General features: G+C 41.5%; 1 protein-coding gene across 1 annotated transcript in view; it reads right to left on the bottom strand.

Annotated features, from left to right (window-relative positions):
* VLDLR (very low density lipoprotein receptor) overlaps positions 1-19926 on the bottom strand; it is a 120411-nt gene that overhangs the window by 21308 nt on the left and 79177 nt on the right. Inside the window, exons 6-12 of the mRNA XM_030193820.1 lie at positions 16669-16791; positions 16353-16475; positions 15073-15192; positions 14857-14982; positions 9858-10029; positions 1769-1993; positions 932-1050 (exon numbers count right to left, since the gene is read on the bottom strand). Coding sequence (XP_030049680.1) covers positions 932-1050; positions 1769-1993; positions 9858-10029; positions 14857-14982; positions 15073-15192; positions 16353-16475; positions 16669-16791 — 1008 coding nt within the window. The remainder of the gene's footprint in view (positions 1-931; positions 1051-1768; positions 1994-9857; positions 10030-14856; positions 14983-15072; positions 15193-16352; positions 16476-16668; positions 16792-19926) is intronic.

Raw genomic sequence — 19926 nt, forward strand, 5'->3', positions numbered from 1 at the left:
TAACCTCACTCTACAGAAAAATACCTGCATTATACTTGGGGTTTTGAATGGCAAGCATTTTCTAGTTCATTAGCCTCCAAGCACTTATGCATGACTAAGGCTGATGTAATAAACCACAGCACAGCAAATCTCAGTACAGCAGTTTCCTTCTGGTCTAGCAGACTGTTAATTATTTCTGATACTAGTATTGTAGCACACAAGCCAGCACTGTACCAGAATAAGCCACTGTGCTCTTACTGGCATGTAGTTGAGTGATAAAATGGTACTAAGCTGCATTGACTTATCTCCCAAGGGTGAGGTTTTAAATTCCCACTAAGTTCATGTCAATGAGACACATTAAGTCAGAAAAGGATCTTAAGAGACGCACAAATCCCAGTGGGCCTCCTAAACCTGATGGGCCAATACTTCTGTCCCAGGGAAGCATCCTGCTCTTTTCATAAGATAAGCGATGCCATACTGAGACTGAAGAGCCATCAAGCCCAGTATCCTGTTTCCAACCGTGGCCAATCCAAGTCACAAGTAGCAGGCAAAATCTCATCTTGGAAAGTGGCAGCAGTCTGATGTCCGACAGACAACTTCCATCATTTTCCAAACAATTAAAAGGGGGGGGGGGGGGGGGAGGATAACAGAAGAAGCTTCCCTGGTGGACTAAATACATTGTGCTGGAAGTATAGGGAGGGCTCTAGCTGAGGGAGGACCCTGGACTAAAGAGCTTTAGTTAAACCAGGAAGTAATTTCAGAAGTGTCTTACTAAAAACCAGAATGTAATGCAGTTTACAGGAGGCTGTAAGACAGCTACAAAATAGATGCTATCTTGAGAAGCAAGCTCTGAAACGGCAAGGTTCTATATCTAGGCAACTTTGATCTGGTGCTTTACTGAAGGAAAAAAAAAAAAAAAAAAAAAAAAAAAAGACAAAAAACAAAACAATACCTAGTGTAATTCCATTGGGCCTCTGAATGTCAGTTGTCAGAAGCTGTTGTCTGTCATATCCATTCATTCCTGCTTTTTCTATTCTGGCTGGTTCACCCCAGTCTGACCAGTATATAAAACTAAAATAGAAAAAAAAAAAGCCAGTTTGCTCAAGCTACACATGTATAAAGTTCAAGTGAAAGTCAAAAATTTACACTTTCATGAACAAGGTGAAAAAAAAAAAAAAAAAAAGTCAACATAACCTTAAATGTCAATATCCAAATGCCCTGCAGTTTCACATCCACACCCATATACAAGATCTGAAATAACTCTGTAGTGGCCACTGAAAATCACAACTGGCTTGATCTTTGTACAGCAAACCCTGGTTAGGCAAGCTTTTTGTACCTTTTTGGTGGTGGTGGTGCCAGTACTTTAGGGTTACAGCAAGAACTAATCACCTTTAGGCTAGGAAAGGCTGAAAAGGTTGCCTTAAAAACACCAAATTATGCAGTGCCCAAGACCACTGATTTCAAACTTAGGGCCCGGTTTACTAAGCTGCACACTAACATTTTTAAACGTGTACTAAAATTAGTGTGTGCCAACCCTACACCCCCCCCCCCCCCCCCCATATATATTTATGCATTCTTATATCCCACTGTTATCCAAAAGCAAGTTTCAGTTCAAAGGGGATTACAACCCACATTCTGGTTAACAGGTTACAGTATTGGTTACACTAATGCATCTTAGTAAACAGGGCCCTTAGGTGACTAATGTGTTGGTGTTGTCCGAGATGTTTCCTGCCTACCTTCCCCCCCCCCCCCCCCCCCCCCCCCCGACTAGTAAAACATACTGAGTTACCCAGAAAGAGGATCAACAGCTACAGATGTCGGCTCTGTCAGGTCTTTGCTGAATAAGATCTTTTTTTTGGAACCATCAAAGTTGGACACAGAAAGAGTCTTTAAGCCCACATCTGTCCAGTAGACATTCTTATAGATCCAATCCACAGCAATTGATGCAGGGCTGTGCAAGTTTTCAACTATTTTAGATTGTATACCAACTTTATCACGTGCATCCAAAGAAGCCCTAAAAAGAAAAAAAAACAACTTTTAAGACTATAGGACTGAAATGAAACATTGAGAACATGAAAAATGCTGGATTCAAGTTTGGTTTGTATTTTTATTTTACTTGCGTTTTCTAAAAGGAAGTGAGTTACATTTAAGTCACTTAGTAGTTGTGTGATCAAGCAGGGAATATAACAAGTATTAACTTCCACACAAATTGGACTATGACGACAACACAGTTATGCATTCTGAGTCTCAGCCATACTCTTGTTGAACAAGTGCCAGGATACAAATGACAATGTTACTCCTTTTACTAGGATTCAATTTGCTAGTCTCCAAGATTTTAAATATAAGCATAAATACAGTGAATGAGGTAGTCATTTTGTTATGTTGTAATGTCAAGCTATACTGAAGGGAATATCTACAGCCCATACCCGAGGCCTATGAGCCAAAGTGACTGCACCAATCATCCTGTCAGATTCTGCATGATGGCTTTCAAGGACATGTTTCTGCTGAGACACTAACTCTTTGTTCATGAGGCCTAGGACTTTTCACAAAATTTTTTGTACCTATGTCCTTGGTCGGCAAGGCTACAGGCACACTGGCCTGGATGTCATGGCTCATCCTGGCCTGTGTCTTCAGCACCTCAGCCATCGCTCATACTCATATGTATGCCTGTACTTGGTCCTAAGATGTTCATGTGACCATCTTATTCCATCATCAGGGAACTTATGATACTATGCAGCTTATAAATCGAAAGAGAAAAATGCCTATATTGCGACCCAAATTGGGAGATGGGCGTCTTTCTCCCGTGGGCGCCCAAATCGGTATAATCGAAAGCCGATTTTGGGCGTTTCCAACTGCAATCCGTCGCGGAAACGGGTAAAGTTGACAGGGGCGTGTTGGAGGCGTGAAGGCATAACTGGGGCGTGGTTATCGGCCGAGGAGAGATGGGCGTCTTTAGCTGATAATCGGGGGGGGGGGGGGGGGGGAGTGTGTTTACACCGCAATTTTGGGTCACTTTTTTGGACCCTTTTTTTTCATGAACAGGTCCCAAAAAAAAAAAAAAGTGCCCCAACTGACCAGATGACCACTGGAGGGAATTGGGGATGACCTCCCCGGACTCCCCCAGTGGTCACTAACCCCCTCCCATCAAAAAAAACCCACTTTAAAAACTTTTCCCAGCCTGTATGCCAGCCTCAAATGCCGTACCCACCTCCATGACAGCAGAATGTGTTCTATCCTGTGACAGCCTTTCCCTGGTTCTGATGTGGCTCTCGGGTGAGTGTGACACCTTTTCTGTTATGCGCACTGCAGAGTCACATCAGCAATGCATTGTGGTGGGTGTAGGGTATTGGGCTCCACGATTCCACTAGCTTGTGTTAAATGCTCACGATGTTGGTAGTTGGTAGGCTCTACTCCCATGGTGCTTTTCTCCCTGCTTACTGGGTCAGTGTGCGCCCTGTTTTGTTTCCGGTAGTCCACGTTACAGAACTTAGTTCTTACCTTGAATGTGGCTGAAAGAGGGCATTGTACAGCATTCTGCCAACTCTGACCTACTGCTCATCTCAGTACCAGGGAGACTCGTTGCCAGTGGGGCACAACCTCTGATCTGCAGTTAACTGTGAGTAAGCGTGCTTATTCCAATAAAGGACATTTTTGGCGAGATTAGTCTTGATGTTATATAACAGCAACAAGTCCTAGAGGCCTGCGTGTATGCAGGTCCCTGGAGCACTTTTAGTGGGTACCGCGGTGCACTTCAGCCAGGTGGATACAGGCCCATCCCCCCCTACCTGTAACACTTGTGCTGGTAAATGGGAGGTCTGCAAAACCCACTGTACCCACATGTAGGTGCCCTCTTCACCCCTAAGAGCTATGGTAGTGTTGTACATTTGTGGGTAGTGGGTTTGGGGGCTCAGCACCCAAGGTAAGGGAGCTATGCATGTGGGAGCGTTGTCTGAAGTCCACTGCACTGACCTCTAGGGTGCCCAGTTGGTGTCCTGGCATGTTGGGGGGGGGGGGGGCGAGTACTACAAATCGTGGCCCCTCCCACGACCAAATGGCTCGGATTAGGACATTTTTAGTTTCCATTATCGCTAAAAATAAAAAAAAAATAAAAAAAAAACCACCCAGCTGTAAAACGTCCATTTTTTCAAAAATACAGTCTGTCCCGCCTCTTCATGTACCCGTTTGCGTTCGATTATGCCCCTCCACGTGTAACAGTTATAGAGATCCTGAGCAGACTTAAGCTATGCTATCCTAGGGTTCTTGGGCTCTTAGACACCTGAGTGTTTACTATCCCAAGATGTAGTTCTCTAGCATCTTCAAGTGTATGAGCACTTGGTGCTTAGACCAGAACTACAAGTTTGTACCAATACTGAACAAGAACTGTGTGGCACTTCCATTACAACCAATAGGCTGTGTGCATCAAGCATCATTGCTCAGCCAGCCTCCTGAGAACCAGTTATGAAAGGCTTAGCAACCAAGATGGAGAGGAGACCTTCCACATAGAAAGCCAAGGATTCTTCTGGGTGCATCTCACGATGTGCAGGTGAGCACAGTTTCCTTCCTACGGTCCAGGGTTAAATAGCAATGTTTTCTAACTTCCCAGTGTGATTCAGGACCTTTGGCATATGGTTTAGTTTTGTTAGGAATTGTGTGATGGCAGTACAATTAAATTGTATTACAACCTCATTTGTTATTAGAATAGTTTGCTGCTAAGTTTTGCAGCTACTTTACAATTTACTAGTAAAACAAAAATACGTATATTGGTATGGCAGTTTCCAACACAGTTACATGCACCAATTACAATTATGAAGTTGAAGGGAGCTCTCAATAGTGTAATTCAAGATACGCTCAGATTCTTTACATCAATTAAACCCTAAGGATCAATAGAACCAGGGAATCATAATAGGATCTGTCAGATCAGCGTACTCGCCCTTATTTGGCTAGATCATTCAATGAGCCAAGTACACTTTTCAAGGGTGGTATCGCAATCCTCATTATATTTACAATTACTTTGTTCACAAGTGCTTCTTTTCAAATTATTCTCTTTATTTTCTTTTTTTAGGCTAAAGCCATTTTATAGCAACATCAGGCCAAAGTCATTATGTGTATAATTACTTCAGATTCTATCTATATAAAGATTTAGAAATAGTACTTAGCTTTTGTGATCATCCCGCAAATTTCTCAACCTGCATTACCCCAGCTGCAAAAGACTTAAATTCAAGCTGGTGCATGCCACTACCTTCTCTTACATGAGCACGCAGCTATGGAATGCATTACCTACAGACTTGAAAGCAATCAACGAAACAACTATCTTTCGAAAATCTCTGAAGACATTCTTCTTCAACAAGGCCTAAAGTGAGAACCTATAACCCCACTAAGTCACCTCACCAATCCACTCAATGATGAACACCCACTGTCTATAACAACCCTAATCAATCTCTTCCTTCTTTCTTCCCTTCCTTAAATCGTCACAATACTAACTGTATCTAAGATCCAGAAATGACAATGCTAATCAAATCTATGTAAGCCACATTGAGCCTGCAAATAGGTGGGGGAATGTGGGATACAAATGCAATAAATAATAATAAAGCTCTCAAGTACTATTTCTAGATCTTGTCTCCATTACTTGAGAGCTTTACAAAAAGGTAAAGTAATATTTCTAAATCTTTATATAGATATAGAAAGAATCTGAAGTAATTATGTGACTCTGGGCAAGTCACTTAACCTTCCATTGCCCCATGTAAGCCGCAATGAGCCTGCCATGAGTGGGAAAGCGCGGGGTACAAATGTAAATAAAAAATAAAAAATATATATACATAATGGCTTCGGCCTGATGCTATATTGCTATAAAAATGGCTTTAGCCTAAAAAAGAAAAGAAAGAATTTGAAAAGAAGCACTTATGAACAAAAGTAATTGTAAATATAAGGATTGCGATACCACCCTTGAAAAGTATGCTTGGCTCATTGAATGATTTAGCCAAATTAGGGTGGGTACGCTGATCTGAGAGATCCTATTAGGATTCCCTGATTCTATTGATCCTTAGGGTTTAATTGATTGATATATAGAAGCTGAGCGTATCTTGAATTACAGTTTCCAACACATGGCATTCTTCCCCTTATTGCCAGTGAACCTTCATAAGCACCTTTGTTTTGGAATCACACAAGGGCAAAAATATTCCAGATGAGAAACCACTAAACCAGAGTAATTAGCTATTAGTTTATCAGCCAATTACCCTAATTGCTGTATAATACATGCTGCCTCCCAAAAAGGGTGGAATAGTCACATACTGGAGAAGTACAAACAACCCAGTGTCAAAAGAAAAAAAAATCCCAGTTTAAATACTTGTAAATCTTTAGAACTTAAGTGGGCTTAAAATCAAAATGGGACCACCATGGCATCCTCCATTATGGACTCAATTTTTCAAATAGTCAGTGATGCGCATAGTATTTACACACAAAACCTTGGATTTCCTGAGCCAGCATTTACCAGACATGGTTTGGGTCAGGACCACAGTCTTCTGCAAAAAAGTTAAACATTTGATATATTAAATAAATACACAAGTTTAATTTCAGTAGTCCCATATCAGTGGGAGAAAAGAAAAAAAAAAAAAAAAAAAAAGTGTGCCATGATTAAACATTTGAAAAATGTTTTGAAAAATCGTTGGCAACAGATCAATTTGGACCTGTGGTGCTCCCATTTTCATTTATGAGCACACAACTCAAGTATTACAACTGTGGGATTATCTTGACATTGTATGATGTATGCTGTACACAGCCTTGGGTGACTTCACATTTAGGGCGGCAGTAACAGTTAAGCCTCCCGTGCCCCACAAAATCCCACCTCCTCCCCCTTTAAAAAAAAAAAAAAAAAAGGAGAAATTCTCAGTGGCGTACCAAGGGGGGGGGGGGGGGGCGGTCTGCCCTGGCGCACGCCTGTCAGCTGAGTTACTTCCTGTTCCGGCCAGAGCAGAGGGAGCTGCAGTGAAGTTAGCGAAGTCAGCGAACTCAGCTAACAGGCGCGCGCCGCGGCACCCCCCCCCCCCCCCACAGCGTGCACCCGGGGGGGGGTGTCATTTCGCCAGGGGCGGCCGCGCTGCACCCGGGGGGGGGGGCGCGTCGGCGATCTGCCCCGGGTGTCATGCCGGCTAGGATCGCCACTGGAAATTCTAGCTGTCACTATATATTTGTGCTGTGGGAGGAGGCAGCAATATGCCCCCTTGTTTTCATTAACTTTCACCTCCAAATATGGAGGATAGCAGTACCAAAGCAAGGTGACTTAGGTCTTGTCAGAATGAGGCAAGTGCATGCTATGTGCAAACTCATCTGGGAACCCCCCCCCCCAAAAAGCACCAACTTAAATCTGGAGCAGCACATACACAATATCCGAATATTCACACTGCTTTGTGGATATAAATATTAAATTCAAATGAAGCCATTTAAAGCTTAGGAATAGCAGATCCCTTCTCACCATACCTGTAAAAAGCCCCAGCAGCTTTTACATAACTAAGAATTCTAAGTGGAATAACCTATTGGTTGGTGCAGTGGGCCGAGAACTTGTTTAATTATTATTTATAGCATTTGTATCCCACCTATTTGCAGGCTCAATGTGGCTTACATAGTTTTATTATGACAATCCCCACTGCAGCTCCTTCTGACCCTGGGCAAAAATCAATTAACCTGCCATTGCCCCAGATAAAACATTGAGTCCACTAGGGACAAAATACCTGTATAGAATACATAAACTGTTTTGGTTGTACCACAGAAAAGTGGTATATCAAATGCCTTATCCTTATGTAAAATTTACATACAGGTTATTATATGGCACATCTAGCACATCATGGCTTTGATAGGGAACTATATGTACGTGTAAGCTGCAGGCTCTCATTTATGAATTTAACTATTGAACTTGATTCAATGATTCTTCTTTAACCCTGTGACTAAGGAGTTTGCAAACAAATTGAGTGGTTGGATGCCATTCCCCCTCCTTTCCGGCAAAGGGGTAGGAAGGGAAAAAACATTTCCAAGCTCATTTTTATTTTACAAATTCTTTTTTGGCACTAAACTCTTAAATACAATCTGTTCTATGCTTGGCAAGGGAAAGACCATCTTATTGTTCTGGGAATTGTTTGCACAGAAATTTTAGAACATGCCTTCTGCTTAGATCTCTTAGAGACTGCTGAGAGCTATAAGCACATGGGAAGTCCACTGAAATTTAACATGCATTTTCGCAAGCTGAAAAATGAAGTTACATGAAGTTGCAAGGGCAACATATCCCCCTCATTATGATCTTGCATGTGCATTTTTGGAACTTCTTATAGATGTGCCAGTTGTAAGACAAATTGATTTTAAATCACTTATAATTGAGTTTCATTGTTGGCACTAATTACATTATGCATGTAACCGCCCTTAGTACTCTAACCTTATCAAAATCCTTTAATGTGTAAGTGAAAGGGGGTGGAGGGGGAGGGGGAGGGGCAGTCCAGCACTGGCACTAAGATTACAGGAAGCTGCTTAGTCAATGGCTGTGTAAATTGCCAAGTATTCAAGTTGCACACAACTTATGCTAGCGTTCTAGAACAGCGATTACACATGACTAAAATTCTATAAATGGCACCCGAAATTTGTGTGCTGATATTAGCACTAAGTGCTAGTCTATAAACAGCAGTCAGAGTTGGGAGTCATTTACAGAATAGATCTGTGCCTCATTTTGTGTGTGAGGATTTACACCAACTGAAACCTGGTGTAAATTGGTCACAAACTAGGCACAGATCCCCTTTATGCTGTAAACAAAAAAAAATTCCAAACAGCCCTCATCTGCCCATGCCCCCTTGATCCACATCTAAAAGATATGCATGTAAATTAAAATTTTAATTTATACCAATTGCTAGCACCCAATTAGTGCTAATTGTTCATGCAATTTAATTGACAAGCCAAATTGAGTGCACGCTCACATTTATACATGCAATTTTAAGCACCATATATAGAATTAGAGTGATAGTGTACAGTGTCCCAACAACTAACTTTAGGTAACATATCCTGAATTACCCCTATTATAGAAAAAAAAAAGCCTTAAGAGGCCAAATGTTTACATAGGTAGTCTGCCGTTACGGAAAATAGCCCCAGCTTCTGTCAAGTTCCAGAAATAGGGTAAAGACTTGAGGGAAATGGGATGCTATTGTATTGTAATCTGGCACAAGCATTTATAAACTGGTTTGGCAGTGAGTTGAGAATGAGTTTCACATTGTTACCAAGTCTGAACTAAACTGTTCCACTCCAGGAGGTATTATACATATCAGCTATTACCACCTTCAGCAGATGTACCACAGGACTTGAATGTTATATAGATATAGTTCTGGAGAGTGCACTGAGTTATGTATTTTGCATAAAACTATTCTCTAGTGAGGGTCCTTTCCTATCTGGACTAAGAATTTGACAACAAAAAAAAAAAAAACAAAAAAAAAAAAAAAAGAGAATCTCAAGTCACTGTTTGAACGTGTATAATTTATACTTTTGGCATCTTCAAAGTACAGCTATTGCAGCATTAGTCACTTTCAGAAACAGATGTTTTGAACAGCATGAGTTTGCCTGGCTGCCAAAGCTCTAGCCTTGGGGCTAGTATTGTCTTACATTTGGAATAAGTATTAGTGTAGCTCCTAGGCAAGAAGGGTATTAATATGCAGTATACACTGTTACAACTGAATATCCATTTCACTGCACATTTGAAAATCCCTTGTTACCTAGCTTTGTCTTCCTCAGCTGGACCCCTTACTAAATCCCCATAGTTGCAAGTTTTTAGCATGCAATCATTTTTTTTTTTTTTTTTTTTTTTGTGTCAAAATATTGGCTTTTCAAGCCTACCCAAAGAAGTACCCACTTACTTGAAGATTGCCTTTACACTCAGATCAGCCCAAAATATATTCTGCCCAGTTATGTCAGCATCAAGAGCTACAGTATGTCTCAGCTGTTCTACCAACTGGATGTACTCTTTCCTTTCCAGTCCAATTTTCCTGATGTCTCTCCGATTTGTGAAGATTAAACTTGGCTCTCTTCCTGTGGGGACACAGTACAGGTCAATTTGGATAAGGTCCGTTCCCCCCCCCCCCCCCCCCCCGCCACCTTGTTAATGCAAAAGCTACAACAAGTTTGTGGGCTACAGATAGGAGTAGGGTGGTAGGATGGGGCAGTACAACAGCTGTGGTAGTTTGATCAGCAGCTCTGGACGTGCTAGTGCAAACAGCGCAGATATCAGAACAAGATAGAAGTAGCTCAATTCAAATGAAAGTGGTACTTCAGTACTGTCCATGTTTAAAAGTACCAGGTCAAAGTACTTAACTAAATGCATATTTTGATAAAGTACAATGAAAGTCACCTTAAAATTTTACTCAGGTAAAAGTAAAGAGTACCTAATATTGTGTATATTTGACGCTGCAAAATGTGTGCTTACTAAATTTGATATCAAGCAGTGGACACAATAAATCAATTAAAATTAAAGATCTAACTGAAAAGGAATGCTGATTGAGAATTGAGAATCTGCGACATGTCCGTGAAAGTAGTAAGTCTCACTTCACTATCATGTTCAGCTCTCTCATTAGTTATATCTGCTCATTCAGATGTTCAAAATAATCTGAAAAAAAAAACGGAGGAAAAAGCCTCAATGTAGGTTATTTCAATGACTTAAATATTCCTGCAGCATCAATCACTTCTCCTGATACCAAAAAAAATATTTATTTTGGTGGCGAATAAACTAATGGAAATGCTTCGAAAGCAGAGGATTGTAAGGTTTCTCAACTCAAATAGACTGCAGGATCCAAGGCCATATCGTTTCGCTAAAGGCAGATTGTGTCAGACCAGATTGATCTGACTGGGTAACCAAACAATTGGACGCGATAGGTGTGCTAGATGTGGTGTACTTGATTTTAGCCCGGCCTTTGACATGGTTCCACACAGGTGACAAAGTGAGTGCCCTCCCTGCCTGCACCCACAAGCCATTAATATATTTTTTAGCCCACTACTGTCACCCCATCCCCTGGCCAAAAAAGGTATGCAAACCCCATCCACCTTGTTTCCAGCAACCATCCTCCCCACATACTGCAGCCCCCTGAGCCTCAGTGGGCCCTCCCAGGTCCTACCTTGAAGGGCCATGGTGGTCTAATGGAGAACCCCACTCTTTCCTGCCTGCTGCTCTGCCAAGCACCACTGCGGCGACTTCCCACAAGTCTCGGCAGCTATTTTGAAAATGCAGTGGGGTGCCAGGCAGAGCAGCAACAGGCAGGGAAGAGTGTGGCTCTTTCCTGCCCCTGAAGAGACCATTAGACCACCACAGCCCTTCAACCTAGGACCAGGGAGGACCTAATGTGGCTTGGGGAGAGGGTGGAGGAAGTGGGAGGGGATATGCCAGCTATGTAAGGAACGTGTGGCGAATTGGAGTACTTTAGCCTTTTACTTGTGAAAAAGCAGAAAGTACTTAAAACTGGTTATAATACTTTAAGTGCTCACACTTGTCTTGTAACTGGTAACAAGTAAAACAAGTAATGAAGTATTTCCTTAACTATTGCAATGGGTTGCTTTTACTTTGTTACTATACAACACTGAGTACTGTATAATATAGTTGACTTTGTAAGCCGATATAGCCATATGACAATGTGAAGAGCTTGCAAGCAGATTAGTTTTTATTAGGCTACAAACTTATCTGAACTCCTCCACAAAAGGCCATGGTCATTTCACTGAAGCATTACTTTGAAAGCCATGTTACCTTTCACTTCTTCCTGAAGGAGTTTTCCCATTTTCTAGACGTCAAATTTGAGGACTATGTCAGGAGTCTTTAAGTACAGTCAGGGGACAGATTGCTTTAGACACTATGGGACACATGGCCCAAGGTTGTAAGTTTGGTTTTCTGCCCCCTGGATTGGCTGTGGATGTTTACAGCCTGAGGGTAGAGGCAGGGGTGGTTGAGGGGGAATGGATATTAAAAGTTTTCTAAATACCCTTTGGGGCTCATAGCTGTCAGGTTCTAAGAAGCCAGGCTACATGTCCACCAGCCCATAATTGTCTCTGCAGTGACCCAAGGTGTTGAGATGTATCCCTGGACAGAAGCAAGCACTCATGGCACTAGTTATGAGTGAGTAGGAGACTAATGTAGATAAGTTAACCGTTAAGGAGCTGGGAAGATGGAGTTTCACAGTAGAGAATGTTGAATAGTTGAGAAATTGGCAAGTATAAATAGTTGGCAGGTGTAGAAAGCACCTCAATATAGTCCCATTTGATATCCTGCCACAGACTATAACAATAGGTATTTAATATATGAAAAAAGGACAGGAAAAATAGTCCAAGCCACAAAGGATGACAGGAGACTTCTGCAAAAAAAAGGATTCTGGTGCTATGGCTATCCTGAGCAGAGTTATGAGGGTTTTTTTTTTTTTTTTTTAAGAAACCACTAAAATATTCTGGGGGAGAGAAGCTGTAAATAATATGGTATGAATTCTTGGGGTAGACTAGGTGGTGGTGTAAGATGAGGAATGTGTGGGTCTAATTTTCTATGAATAGCTGCTTGCCTACAGACTAAGGGGTTGATGTAGAAAGTCAAATGGTAGAGCTATACAGCGGACCAAACATGTGGCTTCTGTGATAAGACTGAGAAGAGGTTCCATGTGACAGAGTAAGCTGAAATGCAAATTCAGAGCATGAAGACCTTGTACACAAATCAGGGATTGCCTGCCAGATAGAGGTTATGGATAAGGTAGGCTTCACTGTGCATCTCTGAAGAACATGAACATAGCAGAAAAAACCCTTGGCCAGTTAGCCTCAAATTATGTACCAAACATTCTGGTTCATGCACAGATATGCACCAACATGCACAGTGAAAGCTGCTGTTACTTCTGTTCTGTCTAAGTTGCAGGAAGAGAAACCAGAGATCAATCCTCAACTAATCCTTCTACACTGCCAGGCTTAGTGAATTTCGTGTGTGCACATTAAAACACAGTTTACTTCAGGCCATTGCAGAGGAATGCATAATGGCCTTGTGGTGAAATGGTGAATTTTCCAGCATATAAATTACAAGAATATTTCATGAAGTGTATTTCTCTAGTTTGGCCAGCTTGTGGTGGATGTTTATATTTAAAGCTGTTAGAGAGAAATGACCGTCCCTTCTTTAGTTTAAGAAGTTAACCTGCAGTGATGTGGCCAGCTTCTTTGTTCTGGGCTCAGATTGGCCCAGGATCTCAAATTCAGCTAAGATGTACTGGCTTTTTCTCCAGTCTTAGCTAGGGAGAAGTGAGAGAGAGATCTGTTTGTTGAGGCCCTGTGAACTGTTATATTTGATAACCTTTGAGCAGCTATGTGTCCTGAACTCCCCAGGTACTATTTAGATAGTAAACAAATATTGTTTGCACATTGTTCTAAACATTTTTAGTTTATTGCCTCTGCTTGTCTGGACAAAGAATCCTATAATCTGAGAGTGGGAGACTTGCCCAGAGACATTTGGGACCCAGTCAGTGGGAGGAGAATGCCAGTATACAGCACACACAAGCAGCAGGTGCAGGCAGACCTGCGCTGTGTGATAATAGAACCTCATATAGCCACAGGGTAGCCCCAGGTGGGTTGCTAGGCATTCTGTGACAGGCCTCTACCATTTAATATACTGCAAGAGAGTTAACTGCCATGGTGAACCTATTTCTGTATTGTGCAACCAGTAACATGCGTTTGCACCTTGCAGGAACCATAGCCACCATTAGAATCCGCATTTCTGCATCAGCACTGAAAGCACTGCCAGAACAAAAACTATTGTCTGCATCATAGTGGTTAACTGGGTAGTGTATATAAATACTAAATTGTTTCATTACTGCTGTTTATTATGTTTTGATCTGTTACATTTGTTATCCACTTAGAATGCCTAGATAAATGTGGAACATAATTAGCTGGTAGCTTTAGCCAGATGAATTGGGGATGTATTTAAATTCGAGCTTTTCAGATTCTACCTGGCCTTTCACCTGTAATCATGGAATCCTGACTGCGACAGCAACTTATCAGTTATGCAGCATGATAAACAGTAGCTAGCTGGAATGGAACCTGATAAGGTTATCTACCAGCCAATACACTCTTAGGTGTTGTCATCTGGCCCCGAGATAGCAAACTGTTGCATTTGTCAGTTTTCTGAAAAGTTTTAACAAAGTTTAGAAATGAAAAATGAAAGTGATCAGATGGGAGTGTGGTATATATCTGTTACAACTCATTGTGGAGCTGGGCTATCATATTGCTACTATTGCGAATGTTTAGATAGAAACAGATCAAATGTTGCCCATTACTACATCCCCCCCCAGCCTGTCACATGCTTGACCCAGGGGCAGTAACTCCTCTGCTACTAGCTCTGCATATAAGTGTAAGCCTAGGCCAACTTGCATTAACATCTAGTCCAGTGATCAATGCAAGGCCCAGTGGCCAAAATGTGGCCCCTGGAGACTTCTATGGCAGCCCCCATTAATTCTTCACTACTCATCCCAAGCTCATGATGGGAAGTAGAAGGTGGGGGGGGGGGGGGGGTGAAGACTGCATCCTTGAAGGACAAGGCATGAATACATTTGAAAATGCCCACCTCCTTGAGGATACCTTCAGTGAAGAGTTTGTGTTGCCTGGTAGGGATGGATATCCGATACTCAGTATCACAGCCCAGCATGGGGAGATTTGCCAGCATGTCAGCTCATTTGTATCCAAGGTTGTCCCCAACTTAAAAGGTTAGTGAAGACTACTGATCTAGCCAGTGACACTGGCTTACCTAGGTTGTGATTTTGCATGTATTCATTCAAGTCTCGAGTCCTGTATACAACCAATCACATGCAGGTGCATGTTCCTGGGCATTTCCACACTGGAAGTCTTGTAATTTACCTACTGCCTTGCAGACTCCTGTGGCTAAATCCATTTGATATCCACGGCTACATTCGCACTTATAGCCTCCTTTCAAATTAACACAGATTTGGCTGCAGATTTCAGGATTCTGGCATTCATCAATATCTAAAAAATAAAAGTAATAGCAAATGGATAAGCTACATGGCACCATTGATACATTATTTTTATTTTAAGGGAAAAAAAAAAAAAAATTACCTCCACATGTCTTCCTGTCAATCAATTCAAATCCTGCTGGGCAGTCACATTCATAACCAATAATCAGGTCTCGGCAAATATGAGAACAGCCACCACTGTTAACCAAGCATTCATTCACATCTAAGGAGAAAAGTGGAGATGTTATTAAACAGACAGAAGCGTTGATATTATTTCTGCACTTCAGATTTATTGTCAATGGACCACTGCTACAATATTGATGACTTCATTTTAAGCTGGGTTGTAAATTCTAACTGACATCCTTCAAAGTTCCTCTACTTATTCCCATTAGGAATAAGTTATGACCAGTCATTCTGTTGTGAACATATAGCAGAGAGATCAATTGTAGTCCAAATTTTTGAAACTTGGGACAGTAGGATCCCTTTTAAGGCAAAGGTAGAAAAGTGGTTTGAACTACAGTTCATTTTTTTGAAGAATAAAACAAGATTTAGAATAATTTATCCACGTTTCACCTGCTGTTATTTTCTGTTTCTGCATAACAAAAATAACTGTTCTGAACAAATCACTTATGCTATAAGGGACTAGCCTATAAAAAGATAAAAAACAAAACTTGTGCCATAGTGATGCCCAACAAAGGCGATTTAGGCTTTGAAAACCCCCGCATCCCCGCTAGACGCACACGCGCGGTCCGGGGAGCAAATCTTCGCGCCCTCGTCCTCCGACGCCATAAGCCACGTGGAGACCGAACGGGGAACCCCCTGCCTGCTATAAAAAGGTAAAATTACCTACTTCTCGCTCCGAGCTTTAACGAACTGGTGTCCCAGTGAACAGCTGCAATAAACGCCGATATAAACGTTGAAATAAACGCCCTTAAAGGACGTCCAAAATTTTATTTTATTTTTTTTTAAACGGAGCCAGCGGGAGGAGGGAGAAAAAGGAGGGACCTGGCACCACCAGGTTTGCACTTGCTCAAGAAGAGCCCTCAACCCCAGGTACTCAACAAAACCTAAAGATTAGGCTTGGAGACCTAGCCAGAGCTGCTGCTGTGTGTGACCACCACCTGCTGAGATAGAGAACATACTGAGCAGTTTCCGGCAGCACATGACCACATATAGGGAGGCAAAAGGATTGCTCTCTTATCTCCACCTGCTGGTAGATGGACACAACCCACCAGTCTATGGATTGATCAGCATGATATGGAATTATGAGTTCTGGGGCTCAGAAATCCCTTGTTTGATTCGCTCAACATTTGCAGCCCTAAAAATCATACTCTGCTTAAATGAGCCAAGTAAGATGTAAGTAAAGCTATTTTTTGTACTCACCACACTCCTTGAGGGGTTCATCACTCCAGTCTTTGCAGTCATGTTGCTTATCACAGACCTTACTTATATCAATGCATTCTCCACTCTTGCACTTGAACTTTCCAGGTCCAGAACACTGATTGACTGGAAATGAGTGGGAGTCAAATCTCAATAGTATTTCTATATATTTGTTTTAATGAATGCATCATGTACTTCTGCCACATGGAACAGTAAAATTAAGATTAGTGTGATAAGTGTGTCGATACTACCAGGACTGACTTGGCTCGAAACCAAATGCACTTTAGTCCCTGAACAGCAAAGAGACATGTATACTCACCTTTTCTACAGTTCAGTTCATCAGTGCCATCTAGACAGTCTCGCACACCATTACACTGCCGGCTGCCATGAATACAGTTCCCATCCTCGCATTTGAACTGATCTGGCTGACACGTGTGTGAAACTGAAAAGCCAAAAACAAACCCAAGTCTCAATTTCTACATATGTCTATTATGGAGTTTCTCAGCACTGTGCTACCACTTTAGTCTGCATCAATGCAATGATCAGAATGTTGTCCCACCTCCAAGATCAGCATGTTATGCCAGAACTAGTTTGTTAGAGAGAAAAAAAAAAGTCCCCCCATCCCCCCCCTCAATTGCCTGAATACCATATGGATCCAGTAGGATTTAGTCTCAAGTCTCTTAGGATGGGGGATATAAAGGACAAGAGGGGGAGCCATTTTAGATCTAGTCCTTGGTGGCATGCAGGGCACAGTATGAGAGGCAACGGTGTTGGGTCCCCTGGGAAACAGTGATAACATGATCAAGTTTTGAGCTATCTGGAATGAAGCCACAAAAGTCTACTGTAGCTGCATTTAATTTTCAAAAGGGCAACTATAATAAAATGAGGAAAAATGGTTAAAGCTAAAAGAATCAGCTGCAAAGGTTAGGACACTAAATCAGGCATGGGATGTTCAAAAATACCATCTTGGAAGTGCAAATTAGATGCATTCCACGTATTTACACAGGTGGAAAGAGAAAAATTTGACAGCCAGCATGGTTAAAAGGTGAAGGACTTATTTCAAACATGATTGTCCTTCAAAAGAATGGAAAAAGGATCCTAAGAAAATAAGCAGCAACATAAGCATTTGGCAAGCCATATGCAAAGCATTGATAAAGGCGGCTAAAAATATGAAGAAAAACTTGCTGCAGAGGCTAAAACTCACAGTAACAATTTTTTCAGGTACATCAGAAACAAAGCCTGCAAAGGAATCTGTGGGACTGAGACCATGAAGGAGCAAGAGGGGCTCTCAGGGAGGACAAGGCCATAGTGGAGAAACTGAATGAATTCTTTGTTTCAGTTTAAGGAAAAAGAAAGCTACCTGTACCAGAAATGGTTTTCTAGGGGGATGTGGAGGATCTGAAAGAAAGTCTTTGTGAACTTGAAAGACGTACAGAGCTAAATTAATGAATTAAAAAGCAGAAAACCACCTGGACCAGAAAGGGTATTCAAATAACTCAAAATTGCTGATCTGCTGTTAGTAATACGTAACCAGTCATTAAAATCATCCGTAGTACCTGAAGATTGGAAGCTGGCTAACAGATTTTTTTAAAAGGGTTCTGGGGTGATCTGGGAAGTTACGGACTGGTAAGCCCCAACGTCAGTGCCAGGTAAAATAGTGGAAGCTATTATAAACACAGTTAATTGGACAGAGTCAGCATGGTTCAGCCAATTGAAGTCTTGCCTCAACTTCTTTGAAGGTGTGAAGTGGATAAAGGTGAGCCGGTTGATGTATCTAGAATTTCAGAAAGCTTTTACTCCTGTGAAAACTAGAGAGTCATGGGATAGGAGGCAATGTTCTGTTGTGAATTAGGTTATTGAACAGAAAACAAGAGCACGGTTAAATGGTAATTTCTCTCAATGGAGGAGGGTGATTAGTGAAGTGCTGCAGGGATCAGTACTGTTTAATATTTATAATATGGAAATTGGAATGATGAGTGAGGATTAAATTTTGCAGATGACAAACTATTCAAGGTTGATCAAACCCATGTGGACTGAAAAATTGCAGAAGACTGGGCATCCAAATGGCAGATGAAATTTAAATGTGGATAAGCGCACAGCGAGGCATACTGGAAAGAATAAAAAAATCAGTTACTTGATGCTAGGGTCCACCTTGAGCAGGGGGAGGTCAGCACTCAGATCTAGCTGTTGTAGAAATGCCAAAATCATCTGCTCAGTATGTGGTGGTGGCAGCCAAAAAAGCAAACAGTATGCTAGGAATTAGGAAAGGGATGGTGAAGACTGAAAATATTATGCCTCTATTGCTCCATGGTGCAACCTCACCTTGAGTACTGTGTTCAATTCTGGTTGCCATTAAAAAAAAAAAAAAAAAAAATTAGAAAAGGTTCAAAGAGCAACCAAAGTGATAAACGAGATGGACCTCCTCTTATATGGGTAAAGGCTAAAAGAGGTCAGGGCTCTTCAACTTGGGGAAAAAAAAAAAAAAAAAAAAAGACTGATGAGGGGGGAGATATGATTGAGTGGTGTAGAACGAATAGAAATGAATCTTTTTTTATTCATTCTAAAAAATAGAAAGACTAATGAACTCTCAAGGAAGTTACATAAGGATGTGGTAACAGCAGTTAGTGCATCTGTTTAAATGTTTGGACAAGTTCCTGGAGAAAAGTCTATATAGTCTGCTATTGAGACAGACATGGGGAAGCCACTGCTTGCCCTGGGATTGGTAGAGTGGAATGTTGCCACTACTTGGGTTTCTGCCAGGTACTTGTGACCTGAATTGGCCACTGTTGGAAACAGGATACTGGGCTAGATGGACCATTTGTCTGACCCCAGTATGGCTATTCTTATGACTGGCTGACACTTAAACAGTCTAAGCTATTTATGTACCTGGATCTGTTAGGATCCACAGTGTGTACCAAAACTGACTGGAATATGTGTACACCATAGAATAGACCAAGTAATTAGCTAGCAAAAAAAAAAAAAAAAAAAAGTTATACTCTAGCTTTAAAAATCGCATGGCAAATCAGTATTTTGTATACTTAAAACTGGTCTTTCACACCAAGGACACTATCTTGTGGAACTGTGCTCACTGACAGTCCCGTGTGGGAAGTGGATGGGAGGACCCAACAAAAATACCATGGGCCTTTATGTTTTGCCTTACTGTTCTAGTGCTCCAAGCATGCATAACTAGGTGTTAGAGAACCAGATACATGCTCATAAGTCAGTGAATATTTCATAACTGTGGCAAGGCTTTCCCCAAGGGCTGTCAGCACTACCTCTGCCTTCAGCATCTAGGTCATTGGATAAAAGGTCTAGCATTGATGTACTGTTTGTATAATCTCTGAACTTGAGTATGGCCAGTTAAAGCATCGCCAACAAGCATTTTGAAGGCTAAGATAACTGATGTGTTTGACTGAGGAATTCAAACACCTTGCGTGAGCCATTCCAGACCCTGTAGAATACACTAGCCAGGTTAAACTTTGTGACACCATTAGAGGCTAGAAGTTATATTACATTTGTATCCCACATTTTCCCCACATATTGTAGGCTCAATGTGGCTTACATAGTACCGGAAAGG

Source organism: Microcaecilia unicolor, chromosome 2, assembly GCF_901765095.1.
Source record: "Microcaecilia unicolor chromosome 2, aMicUni1.1, whole genome shotgun sequence".
Classification (NCBI taxonomy): Eukaryota; Metazoa; Chordata; class Amphibia; order Gymnophiona; family Siphonopidae; genus Microcaecilia; species Microcaecilia unicolor.